Source organism: Primulina eburnea, unplaced genomic scaffold (assembly GCF_022965805.1).
Source record: "Primulina eburnea isolate SZY01 unplaced genomic scaffold, ASM2296580v1 ctg608_ERROPOS200000, whole genome shotgun sequence".
Taxonomy (NCBI): domain Eukaryota; kingdom Viridiplantae; phylum Streptophyta; class Magnoliopsida; order Lamiales; family Gesneriaceae; genus Primulina; species Primulina eburnea.
Window position 1 is genome coordinate 23,111 of NW_027331387.1, and position 14,475 is coordinate 37,585.

The 14,475-nt window shown below is 39.4% G+C and overlaps 1 protein-coding gene across 4 annotated transcripts; it reads left to right on the forward strand.

Moving 5' to 3' along the window:
• The first annotated feature begins 1,974 nt into the window (after window positions 1-1,974).
• Window positions 1,975-3,678, forward strand: LOC140821518 (uncharacterized). 4 transcript variants are annotated; one of them, XR_012115773.1, is made up of 3 exons: window positions 1,975-2,488; window positions 2,564-3,457; window positions 3,543-3,678. XR_012115773.1 is itself a non-coding variant. In XM_073182020.1 (2 exons), the coding sequence occupies exons 1-2, from the start codon at window positions 1,981-1,983 to the stop codon at window positions 2,878-2,880; spliced, it is 825 nt and encodes a 274-aa protein (XP_073038121.1). In that variant the 5' UTR covers window positions 1,975-1,980; the 3' UTR covers window positions 2,881-3,668. The 4 variants fall into 4 exon arrangements, 1 of the variants encoding a protein (XP_073038121.1); XR_012115772.1 differs by having other exon boundaries at window positions 2,564-2,940; window positions 3,017-3,668; XR_012115774.1 differs by having other exon boundaries at window positions 2,570-3,668.
• Window positions 3,679-14,475: the final 10,797 nt, after the last annotated feature.

Here is a 14,475-nt window from a genome sequence, read left to right on the forward strand (position 1 = left end):
GAATTGAAGCAACAATTGAGATGTAATAATGATGTTGTTTTTATTTCAGTTTTGTTCATTCTATAAACTTGATTTCGAGGACGAAATCGTTTTTAAGGGGGGGAGAATGTAGTAGCCCGAATTCCAAATTGGGTAATTAACGGAGTAATGGTGATTAAGAAGGTTTAAGGTGTAATTTTGACCGAGTCATGATCGGACGGACCGAAGATGGTTCGGAAGCACCGAAGAGTTCGTAAGGTCCGAAGTGAGTTCGGTGGATCCGATCATTAGGTGTCAAGAGTTGATCGACACGTGGGAGTTCGGACGTTCCGAAGTGTAGGTTCGGTGGATCCGATCATGAGGTGTCAAGAGCAGCTGGACACGTGCATGTTCGGACGGTCCGAAGTGTATGATCGGAGGATCCGATCATGAGCTGTCAAGAGCCAATGGACACGTAAGAGTTCGGACGTTCCGAAGAGGGTTCGGACGATCCGAACATGGCCTATAAATAGTGGTCGGATTTCCTCATTTTGACTCGCCAATTCAGAGAATTCCATAGCATTTCAGTCGTTTCTGACAGGTTCTAGTCTTGTTCCGAGATTTGGGCACTAGCGGGGAGCTGCTGGTCTTGTAGCAGAGCTGTGCTCTAGTTGGGAGCTAGCGGCATCAGCGGGCTAGCGACGGACGAAGGTTTGGAATTTTATCAGTATTTATCTCAGGATTATCTAGTTAAGTCTGGTAGATAAGTTTAGTGATGGTTTTCACTTGATGAATAGGCTTGGATTAGACCTGTTGTCTGGTTGTTCCAGTGAATTAGGATTGCTGTGATAGAGGTACGAAAGTACTATCCGAGATATCCTGGTTGAGTATACATTCTTATATGTGTTGCATGATTATGTGGTGCATTGATATATGTCATATGATGCATGCTATTATGTCACGTTTATTACTGCACGTTGCATTTCATGTTGAGCCGTATCTTCTTCGAGATAGCCTTTACTGTTGAGCTGTATCTCTTTCGAGATAAGCTATATCTTGGGGCCGCTCAGCCCTGTCTTGTGGACGCATGGACACCGAGAGTACACAGTGGCCGACGGGTCGGGAGGGCTTCGGTGGTCCGGGACATTTTAGGTCCACGTCTGTCTTGTAGTGGATGCAGTGACCCAGAGGTGTACCGCGCGGCACTATCCACTTGGCGCCTCTAGACTGAGCATTGTTGAGATCCTTTTGTGACTCCTGTTTCTTGACTACCCCGGTATCATGATCATAGCATGTGCATTTCATATAGGTCTGTATACTCATACTTTTGTACTGGGCGTTCTTATCGCTCACGTCCTCGGTTTTGTTTATTCTTGGACACCCCATTCCCTCGGGGCAGGCCTCAGGTTGGACAGCTCAGGAGGAGCAGGAGGAGGACGTGAGTATCTGGTTGGTTTAGTTTATCGGTATTGTTTTGATTCGATATGGTTGTATTGGATATTTCATTTTGAGTTATTCTATTTCGATTGGGTTGTATAACCATTATTTTGTTGGTATTTTCCGCTGTTATCTCTGATTATTGTTAATTAGGTTAATTGCATGCTTAGTTCTTGCCTAGTAGGTGATTCTGGAACGGGTCACTACATTTATCCTTTATAGGTAACTAAATATTGTTCATTAAATGAAATATTCTTGTTATTTTATATCATACTAATAATGTGTTTATATTTTATGTGCTATATTTTGGCCTATGAATATTTTCCAGCATTAGCTGAAGTGTTCGCCAGACATCGAGAAGGTCCCAATGTACCGATACCTCGGATCTGTCATTGGTTGACTAAAAAATTGAGTAAAAACCATTCCCCTTCCATGGATGATGTGAACAAAGCATTTTCAAATGTATATAACAAGGTAAATACAAAAAAATCATTTTATTTATTTTTCGTATTATCTGATATATTTTTTGTTAACCGTTAACAATTTCATGTTTATTGCTAATGATTAATATAGGATATTTTGGGGATGCTCATTCCCACCACAGAGGAGCTGGTGTCTGTACATTATATGACTGTCAATTTTGTTGATTCTGATAATGTGATAATCAATCGCATTACCGAGTTAATTTGTCAATGTATCAAAGTAGTTTGCACTCAAGATCCATTGGCCGACCCAGAGGATGAAGTGGGTGTACACACTGAGACTGAGGATCGACCGTTTCTCTATCCATTCACATATACATACTCCAGATCATCTCGAGATAAAGTCAGAAAATCTTCTCGGCCATCTCGTAGTCCTTCACACATGAATCAACCTTCTCCTCCATTGACTCACTTGAGACATATACCTATGCATAGAGATCACACATCTCTTGCAGATATGTATGAACTTCGTTTCACAAGTTTGGAGGATAAAGTTGGGATGATACTAAAGGACCAAGCCGATATCATAAATCAATTGAAAAATATGCATGACGATATCTCGAGTTTGAAGGATATAATTGGGAGATTACCTTCAATGAATGTCAATGTTGGTAAGTTTTATCAATATTTATATGATTTTAATTTTGAGTATGAAAAATGACAAATTGTATGTATTATTCTCTCAGATCAAGGCGAGATATCAAGGCATAGATTTGAAGATATTCCATTTATGAGAGCAGATGAGGTGGATCCAAATATTCAACTTGTGAGCGATCCGTCTTTGACTCGAGCTTTTGAAAAAACTTCGGGCCATATGTCAAGATTGTTCACAGTGGAGGAAGAGCCTATGTTAGACGAGGAACTGCGTCATCTTGTTATGAATGATATGATGTCTTTGACTTTTGAGAAAAGAGCTAGAATGTTCTCTAATAGATCGTGGCCACGAGTAAGTGCTGAAATTAATTCTTGTATGGAAAATACGAGGATATATGGGCTGTGTTAATCCTACGATAGCTCGTGGTTTCGTGTATTGGGGACACCTGCTTCTTGGCTGACCGAGACAGTAAGTTTTTTCTTTTTTTGTTTTTTGTTTTTTACATTGATTTAGTAATTAACATATTTCACTTTATCACTTTCAGCATATTCAAGAATGTTGTCGAGAGTTGCTCCAATTACAAAGGACGTACTCACATTTAATTGTCACATGAGGTGTCATTGATGGACATAGATTTTCATCAGCTGGTTTCGAGTGCTTTCAATGAGGGCGGATAGAATAATATAGAATGTTTGATGCCCTATGTGAGAACAGAAATTGGAGAGTGGCTGGCTATTCCATGGAACAAAGCCAAAATAATTTTGATACCCTTTCATCTTCCCGGGCATTGGGTTTTGTTAAAGGTTTTGCCTAGCCGTAAGAATATCACAATCATGGATTTAGACCGCAGCGTAGATAGGTCAGGAAAGACATTACTTAAACTTATTAAACCTTTGTCCCTTATGCTTCAACATATGTTGGGTGTTGATGCTTCAGAAAGATGGAGTATAGTTAGGCCAGAAAATTTTCCTACTCAAAAAACCAGGTTAAATTTTTAAAAAAAAAAATTATTATTTTATTATTGTTTAATGTATATCAATGTATATTTAATGTTTGTTTTTTCATTGCAGCGGTGAATGTGGAGTATACTGTTTAGCGGCAGCAGCTTATACCATGTTTAGGGAAAATGTTATCAACTTAACGATGAGAAGATTGAAGAATTTAGGCATTATTGTTGTTATTGTATTTGGGATAAATTCTGGTCGTTGGATTAAAATGTGATACATTATATTGATTTTTGGTTACATTATATTGATTTTTATTTGATGTATGTGATCCATATACTCAATCTATTTTAAACAATGAAAATTGATTTGATTCATTGGGTCGTGTAGGTATAACTGATATAATGTGTTTTTGATATAATGTGTATGCAGAATGAAATCATCAAACAATGCCAAGGAAATGAAAAAATACATGAAAAAATACCAGAACAATCTGAAGAGACACGAAAAAACGCGAAGGGACGCAGGCGTCCACGCGAGAGCGCTAGACAGCGCCTGCCGAGATCTCTCAACAGGCGCGCACACCTGCGCGCCGATCCACACAGGTGTGTGCCTGCTATGGGGTCGAGATTACACTTGACCCACTCAACCCAAATTTGGTGGGTCGAGTGGGTCGAGCTTTTGGTCGAGAAGCATACCCATAAAACTAGATGCATTTAATATCTTTGACTCATTTATATAAAATAAACATTAATTTCATATGCTTCTATATACTATTAAAGTGAATATGTAATGAAATTTGTTATGAATTTTTTTTTAGTTCTATTATTATAAAATTTGTTAAGAATTTTAATGAATTATAAAATTTGTTAATGTTCATATGCTTCGATATACATTCATTAAAGTGAATATGTAATGAATTTTTTTAGTTCTATTATTATAAAAAATTTGTTAAGAATTTTAGTCGAGTATAAATTCAACCCACATTGTTAGAATAAGAGATACATTCTTCTACTTGATATGAATTTTTTAACTAACATACTTAAATTATAATATATAATTTATATTAAAATGTTTACACAAATAAAGTTTTTATATATATTTACATTCTAATCATATATAAAGTGAATTATATATTATAAAATGATCAAAACTCTAAGAACGTCAGAACTCAAGTCTGATAGTACCCAACCAATCACGTTAAACGCCTAGCAGCATCGCTTACGTGATTCCCTAGGTATCACATGATAGTGCCTGCAAGAACCATTCAATTATGGTTAGCGTACAGTACGGTCCCTTCAACTCATATATCCCGACCGATTCGACAACTATTGGTCTATCGAGAGTTGTCAATGAATCGATACTATGTGTCATGTCGTGGTTGCATCGATGGTGTAATCTATGAAACCCCTTTCATAATTACCACCATACTCTGATCAGAGATTTCAATCCACACATACATGAAAAACACATAGGATATCCATACCCGTAGGTAAGCAGTGAATCCCCGACTACAATGCATCGACTCCTATACGTTTCGCCGTAACACCCAACCTTGCCACCTGATGACCCCATAAGAGTCGGTAAACAAGTCAAAGTGAAACGCTAGCACATAGAGTCTCAATGTTGTCCCGGGTCATAAGGACTAATGGTGTACAACCATAAACTAGGACGTTTCCACTCGATAAGTGAGAACCACTTGGAAAGTCCTTTATAGAGGGTTGTTCAGTGCACTCTACAAGGAGCACCTATCTGCATGTTCGGACATCACAATGTCCCCTACCAATGAAACATGGTACTCACATCGCAGATACTAGTCTCTAACTCGAGCGGCCTATATCCTTCTTAATGGCGGCTGAATCGACTAGGAACCGTTTAGAATATACAGTATTCCAAATATGAGTTTCATGATACTCATCTTATGAGCATCTCATATTCTTTCTACTATTTGTATATTCAAGGACTTTATCTATGCAACTAGCATGGGTATAAAGATAAAGATGCTCCAAATTAATAAATTCAAATATTATTAAAATAAAGATCGTTTATACATAGAGTTTCATTGTGAACACTCGGCCAACACTTGGCTCGACGTGCACCTACTCTAACAATCTCCCACTTGCACTAGAGCCAACTACCCATATGCTTCAGACCCATAGATTCGCGATGCTTCTTGAATGATGGTCCTGGTAAAGGCTTAGTTAGTGGATCAGCAACATTATCTGCGGAGCCGACTTTGTCAATCGTGACATCTCCTCTTTCCACGATCTCTCTGAGGATGTGGTACTTTCTCAATACGTGTTTGGACTTCTGATGAGACTTTGGCTCCTTCGCCTGAGCTATGGCTCCCGTGTTGTCACACATCACCGGGATAGGAGCAACTCCATTTGGAATGACGCCCAACTCTTGGACGAAATTCCTAATCCAAACGGCCTCCTTTGCTGCAGCCGATGCAGCAATGTATTCTGCCTCAGTGGTGGAATCCGCAGTACTGTCTTGCTTGGAACTCTTCCAAGAGACAGCACCACCATTGAGCATGAATATGAATCCGGAGGTTGACTTCGAGTCATCAACATCGCTTTGGAAGCTAGATTCGGTATAGCCTTCCAATTTCAGTTCTCCACCCCCATAGACCAAGAACAACTTATTGGTCCTTCTCAAATACTTGAGGATGTCTTTCACAGCTTTCCAGTGTGGAAGACCAGGGTTGGATTGATATCTACTCACTACACTTGGTGCAAAAGCCACGTCAGGACGTGTAGATATCATCCCATACATGATGCTACCAATAGCCGAAGCATACGGAATACGTGTCATCGCCGCTATCTCTGCATCAGTCTTGGGAGACATAGACTTGGATAGGGACACGCCATGACACATTGGTAGATGTCCTTTCTTGGACTCGTCCATCAAGAACCGCTTCACGATGGTATCAATGTATGTGGACTGGGTGAGACCAAGCAATCTTTTTGATCTATCTCTATAGATCTGTATTCCTAATACAAAAGATGCTTCACCCAAGTCCTGCATTGAGAACTTACTTGCTAACCATATCTTAGTTGATTGCAACATTCCTACATCATTCCCAATGAGTAGAATGTCATCAACATAAAGAACAAGGAATGTCACAGCACTCCCACTGACCTTCTTATACACACAGGGTTCCTCAGGATTCTTAGTAAAACCAAACTCTTTGATTGTACTATCGAATCTGAGGTTCCAGCTCCTAGATGCCTGCTTAAGACCATAAATAGATCTTTGAAGTTTGCATACCATATGCTCACTTCCGATAGATGTAAACCCTTCAGGTTGAGACATGTAAATCTCTTCCTTAATATCCCCATTAAGGAAGCAGTCTTGACATCCATCTGCCATATCTCATAGTCATACCATGCAGCTATGGCTAGCAAAATCCTAATGGACTTGAACATCGCAACTGGAGAAAAGGTTTCCTCATAGTCAACACCTTGCCTTTGAGTATACCCTTTTGCAACCAGTCGCGCCTTGAAGGTCAATACCTTCCCATCCGCCCCAAGTTTCCTCTTGTAAATCCATTTACACCCTATGGGAACAATTCCCTCAGGTGGATCCACGAGATTCCACACTTGGTTCGAATGCATGGAATTCATCTCAGATTCCATTGCTTCAAGCCATTTGGATGAATCGGCATCCGATAACGCTTCTTTGAAGGTCCTTGGATCACATCCAAGATTAGGCTCATCATGGCCCTCTTCAAGAAGCAGACCATACCTCACAGGTGGTCTCGAGACTCTCTCGGTTCTTCTAGGAGTTTGTATCTCCTCACTTGGCTTTTCGGGTGTGGGTTCTACAACTGTGGGTGTTTCTCGAACCTCTTCGAGTTCTATCATCTCGCCTTTTCTATCCAATAGAAATTCCCTTTCCAAAAAGGTTGCGTTCCTAAAACAAACACCTTTGTTTCTTGAGGATGATAGAAATAATATCCAGCTGAATTCCTTGGATATCCCACAAAGTAGCATAAAATGGATCGACTATCCAATTTATCTCCCACTACCTGCTTCACATAAGCAGGGCACCCCCATATTCTAAAATAAGAATATTTGGGTGGCTTACCCATCCATATCTCATATGGTGTCTTATCAACTGCTTTTGTATGGACATGGTTCAACAACAGTGCCGCTGTCTCAAGCGCATATCCCCAAAAGGATGGCGGCAACTCTGTGAACCCCATCATAGACCGAACCATGTCCATCAAAGTCCGGTTACGACGCTCCGAAACACCATTCAACTGTGGTGTAGCGGGCGGAGTCCACTGCGAGAGAATCCCATTCTCCCTTAGATACTCTTGGAACTCGGCACTCAAGTACTCGCCACCTCGATCCGATCGAAGTGTCTTGATGCTTCGTCCCAATTGTTTCTCTACTTCACTTCTGAATTCTTTGAACCGTTCAAAGGCTTCAGACTTGTATTTCATCAAATACACATACCCATACCTCGAATGGTCATCGGTAAAGGTGATGAAGTAGGCATGTCCATGCTTAGTGGTGATGCTAAGCGGACCGCACACATCGGTATGGATCAAATCCAATAACCCTTTGGCTCGCTCCGCATGGCCCTTAAAGGGAATTTTGGTCATCTTTCCTTTTAGACAGGATTCACAAGTCGTGAGAGCATTAATATCGGACATATCAAACATGCCAACTCCCACTAACTTGTTCATCCTTCTTAGGGATATATGACCTAATCGAGCATGCCATAATTGTGCCGAATTAAGAGTATCTTGTTTGCGCATATTTGTTGTTGTTATCGTTTGGACATTGTTAAGTGGAATATCTTTTAATTTTAAGGTGTAGAGATTGTTTTCAAGTTCACCGGTACCAACTAAACATTCATTCTTGTAAATATTGCAAACACCTTTGCCAAATAAACAAGAAAATCCATCGATATCAAGCATAGGAATGGAAATAATGTTTTTGATCAAGTCTGGTACAAATAAAACATCTCTTAAAACCAAATTAAAATCATTGTTCAAACATAAATAAACATCTCCCACAGCCTTGGCAGCAACCCTTGCTCCATTGCCCAACCTCAAGAAGGTCTCACCTTCCCTGAGCTTCCTACTTCTTCCCATCACCTGCAAATCATTACAGAGATGTGAGCCACAGCCGGTATCCAATACCCAAGAAGTAGAGTTAATGGAGATATTCACTTCAATGTAGAACGTACCTTTGCCAGAACCCTTCTGCGCAAGATATTCCCTGCAGTTACGCCTCCAATGTCCAGGCTTCTTGCAGTGGTGACAGATGTCAACAGTCTTCTCAGCCTTGGCTGGCACGGCTGCCACTACGGGACTCGGAGTCTGCCTCTTCAAGGGCTCGCTCTTCTTGGGGCGCTGGAAAGAACGCTTCTTTCCCTTCCCATGTGGACCGGTCTTCGTGCCAGATGAAGAGCCCACATAAAGAACCGACTTCTCCTTCTTGATGGTGGACTCAAAGGTCACAAGCATGTTCACCAACTCTTCAAGGCTGGGATCGAGCTTGTTCATATTGAAGTTCACGACAAAAGGATCGAAAGAGCTAGGCAGTGACAACAGTAGCACATCCGTGGTCAACTCTGATGGCAAGATCAAATCCATGCCCACGAGCTTGTCCACGAGCCCAATCAACTTTAGGCCATGCTCATGGACCGAAGTCCCATCTCGCATGCGTAAAGTGATGAGCTCCTTTACTGTGGCATGCCTCAAAGGTCGAGTCTGCTCACCGAAGAGCTCCTTGAGGTGCAAATGAATGTCAGCAGCATTCTTTGCATCCTCGAATCGCCTTTGCAGCTCATCGTTCATCGAAGCCTGCATGTAACACTTGGCCTTCAAGTCATGGTCGCACCAATCCTTGTAGGTCTGCAGTTCCTCGGGACTGCAGTCAGTCGGAGCCTCATCAGGGGGCGACTCAGTCAGTGTGTATGCGATTCTCTCCGAGTTTAGGACGATCTTTAAATTTCTTAGCCAAGTGATATAGTTAGGTCCGGTTAGAACGTGTTTTTCGAGAATAACCGAAAACGGGTTGCGAATTGATGACATTGTCACAGATTTGTACTGAAAAGTAAAAACAGATAAATGTTAATGACTATTTCAAAATATTTAATAAGATATAAAGTTTGGACTTTTACTTTATAAATAATTGCTCCCACTGTTTTGACATTTTCACTACTCTCTAGTGAAAACGGGAAACTCCTTTCCTCAGTAGGTACGTAAGGTCCAATTAGCGAATTATGATCCCGATTATACAGCCAATCACAATTCCTAAAAGGTAGTTTCCCAATTGCATCACAATGCAACCCTTAACGTAAACTTTTGTCTCACGTTTGATTAGGACCCATTATAGACGTCGTTCATCTTTACGTGTCAAGCCTTACCCATCGATGTTGAACCTTAATGGACGGTCGCCATGAGTTCCCTCAATTATCTGAGCCGAAGTCATGGGAGTTCCACGTAGTTCACATCATTATGTCAATGGATGTCACAGCTTTCCGGCACCCAGGGTTACCCCAATAATATGAGCCGAGCCCCGAGTACGGGTAGCGTTCATCATGCACCCATTGTCGATGGAAGACAAGAAAATTATAAACAAATTTATAATTCCCCTTTTCGGACTTGATATTAATTTTGAATCTTTTTCAAAATGAGGGTTTTTAATTTTGAAAGGTCTCATCATTAATTTTATTTTAAAAGCTCGCCATGTTTGATCGTATGTTTGCCGGATTCATGAAACTTTGTTATTATAATAATAATAACGCACATACTCATTATTTATAACATATCATGCATATATTATAAATAGAAAACAGTACAAGGATGATCAATTGCCCCAACACTAATGGCCCGTGTGAGCCAAACACGGGCCTAGGTCCAATCCTAGGGTAAATGCACGGGATGCAATGCAACTATACTATTACATTAGCATCCAATATTACATGTCTTCGATCTTCATAATCACCAAGACCACCATCTTCCAATCTTGATCTTCCCCTATTCTAATATTTACAATTAAATATCCATGGCACATAGGAATACATCTCATGGGGTGGGAACGGGCCATAAACCAAGCCCACTTTAAAAATTTGATAATTATTACAATCATACAACACAAATATCCTAGCATACACCTAGCAAATTGGGCTTGGGCTTTTGATCATCCTTCATGCATAATATCACATATCATACACAATCAATTAATTATCACTATAATTAATTGATCCAATATTATATTTCTTGATCCAATCACTAACCGCCACAATTATAAATTAAATTAACAAAGTATACAAACACTTTTGTCTACTTTCAAATTAATTTATTTATAATCGAATTTCTTGTAAATCACAATTTACTATAAATAATTAAAGTCCTACTTCAATTATTTATTTTATGAGAAAATATGTGCAACAATTGTAAATTTAAACTTAAGGGCCCAAAACTCATTTTTCACCAAAAATATTTTGGCCCATTTAAATTTCACAAATTATGTTGTCCATCCAATGGCCCAACATCTCAAGGCCCATGACACTAAGATTCACCAAAACACTTTTGGAAACCCAAGTTGTCATCGCCGTCGCCGGAGCTCCGTCGCCGGATTCCGGCAACAACAAAATTTTTTTTTTATTTTTTAATTAAAAACCTGCACATTTCGGGCAGCCCCTTGGGCTGCCCCTCGGCTGCTCGAAATATTCGGGCAGCCCCTCGGGCAGCCCCGAAAATTATTATTATTTTTTTTTTGTAAAATTTTCGGTCCTTGAGTTTTATTGCACCAAAAAATCTCAAACGGTTAGAAATCGATCTCAACATAATATTATGCAAATATTACACAAAAACCGTAACCTTAGCTCGGATACCACTTGAAAGCGGACCGGTTACGGGGGCCGGAAGCGCAACGGAAGCAAAAATTATAAATTTTTGAGCAAATATTTCGGCCCCCATAAAAGATTTGTGTAATATTTACAAAAACTACAAAAACATGCATAGGATGTTTAAGAGATTTTACCTATCAACCTCTTAAGGTTGATGTAATGGCACCAACTAAAGTATAAATACTTTAGCTCTTCTTGGTTGAAAGATCTACAAGCTTCCACCTCCAATCCTCCAAGAATTAGGCCCACCACAAGCTATGTAAACCCCCTCAAGTTTTGCACTAGAAAAACTCAAGGATTTATCAAAGAGAAGAATTTTTCTCCAAGAAAATGAAGAACAAAATGGAAGAAAAATGGGAGAGAAATCCCTCAAGAATTCGGCCAAGAGAGAGTGTAAGTGAGAGTGGGAGACTAGCCTAGGTATTGTGAAAAGTTGTCTCTCAAAAGTTGCATGCCTTTTGAATTTTTTTTAATAAAAAGTAATCAAGGCTCTTCACCTCCCAAGCATGCAAACCCTAGCATGTCTCACATATATTATATGGTTTTTAACACATTAAAAACCATGGACTAAATTTTAATTATCTCAAACACATTTGAGATTAATTAAATAATACTTGAATTTACTCAAGTCCCACTAGTTAAATAATTATTTTAATTGAGCTCTACAAGGCTCAATATTATTTAATTAATTCAATACTTGAATTAATTTAATTATTTAGACTCTACTAGGTCCACTAGTGTTTAATTAATTCAACACTTGAATTAATTTAATTTAGTCCTCAATAATGTTTATGAAAATCACAATTTTCAACTACATTATTTACTTGGCCAAATTTTAATCTTAGGAACACTTCCATAAATTAAAATTTATATTTCTCTCATAGAAGTCATACTTCTATTTTTCTTTACGCTTATAAACACATTTATAAGCCGTTCAACACATTGAACTATTTTACTTCTCATCGGGATTTACAGAGCTAGTACTTGTGTGGCCCTCAATGGTTCATTGATACAACTAGCCGTGGGTTCACATCTCCATGTGATTCGGACTAAACATGTCCTTATTCGAGCATACCCCAATTGCTCCATTCTTACTTATCAACTCCTTGATAATAAGAACGTCAGAACTCAAGTCTGATAGTACCCAACCAATCACGTTAAACGCCTAGCAGCTTCGCTTACGTGATTCCCTAGGTATCACATGATAGTGCCTGCAAGAACCATTCAATTATGGTTAGCGTACAGTACGGTCCCTTCAACTCATATATCCCGACCGATTCGACAACTATTGGTCTATCGAGAGTTGTCAATGAATCGATACTATGTGTCATGTCGTGGTTGCATCGATGGTGTAATCTATGAAACCCCTTTCATAATTACCACCATACTCTGATCAGAGATTTCAATCCACACATACATGAAAAACACATAGGATATCCATACCCGTAGGTAAGCGGTGAATCCCCGACTACAATGCATCGACTCCTATACGTTTCGCCGTAACACCCAACCTTGCCACCTGATGACCCCATAAGAGTCGGTAAACAAGTCAAAGTGAAACGCTAGCACATAGAGTCTCAATGTTGTCCCGGGTCATAAGGACTAATGGTGTACAACCATAAACTAGGACGTTTCCACTCGATAAGTGAGAACCACTTGGAAAGTCCTTTATAGAGGGTTGTTCAGTGCACTCTACAAGGAGCACCTATCTGCATGTTCGGACATCACAATGTCCCCTACCAATGAAACATGGTACTCACATCGCAGATACTAGTCTCTAACTCGAGCGGCCTATATCCTTCTTAATGGCGGCTGAATCGACTAGGAACCGTTTAGAATATACAGTATTCCAAATATGAGTTTCATGATACTCATCTTATGAGCATCTCATATTCTTTCTACTATTTGTATATTCAAGGACTTTATCTATGCAACTAGCATGGGTATAAAGATAAAGATGCGCCAAATTAATAAATTCAAATATTATTAAAATAAAGATCGTTTATACATAGAGTTTCATTGTGAACACTCGGCCAACACTTGGCTCGACGTGCACCTACTCTAACACATTTATCATTAACTTGTATCAATTCTGAAAACATGAATGATATAAAACTATAAATAAACTCGTGACTCGTCATCTCAGACTCGACTAATCTCTAATCTAGGGATCCCGGTTCCTGGACATTGGTACATATATCGAATCTCAGCAATAGGATTCGATCTACTCCTAAGCAACATCGATATAATTCAATCATCCGTGTCTTGGCATATCCGCCAATGACTAGGCATCTCCGCCCATGACTCAATACACGATTTGCTATAAATCAATAGACTAAGCATATCAATCTCAATAAATTGCAAACATCAATGCAATAAAGTAAAGTATGTGATTTTTGGGAAACTCGAGTCCAATCTGACTCAAGTCGATCTCCTGGTTAACATTGATTTATAAATTTCGTTCTGTCGATCTGACGAAGTCGATGTCTCGAATTCGAAGCCCGTCAATACTCAATCTGGAAATTACAATATCGAGGAGTACAATATCAATATACCACTCGAATCAATATTGGATATAATCAAAACTCACTCTAAGTCTGTTTCAACAACATAACTGCACAATCTCAATATACCCAGCAATACAAATCAACATATATCAATTCCCACAATTCATAATCGATACCAATACAAATCTGATATCAAATCTCAATCAAATCCATTGTAAAAATCATAACAATTTCATACGGTATCTGTTCTTCAATCCGGTTTCGATTATACGATGTCTATCAATCATATCCGATTCTGGCATTATCATATTTTCAAATCATAATAGAATAAAACTTACATCTGTGTGAAGCTTTCGTTGATAGGAACATAGTAATAAAGTCGGATTCAAAATCGGACGGTTGGATTTTGTACAATCACAATTTAGTATACGAAGAACCCAACTTTTCTCGGGAGCTTTCTTTCCTCTTCTTTGCTACTGAATTGAATAAAATGAAGCTTGAATATATATATCTCGTGCATGTCCAAGCCATGTGGCTTCATCTTTGCAAAGCACGTCTCGCGCATATGCGCGACCCTCCTCGGCGCATATGCGCGAGACACTCTGTCTCGGCACATAATCTTATCGGCAGCTCGCGCATATGCGCGCACCATCGCCACGCATATGCGAGAGGTT

What these genes read in the sequence shown, in the direction of transcription:
- LOC140821518 (XM_073182020.1), top strand. Translation starts at nt 1,981, where the DNA reads ATGCTCATTCCCACCACAGAGGAGCTGGTGTCTGTACATTATATGACT. An exon ending in TTCAATGAATGTCAATGTTG is followed by an intron (nt 2,489 to 2,563) that starts GTAAGTTTTATC and finishes TTATTCTCTCAG; the next exon opens with ATCAAGGCGAGATATCAAGG.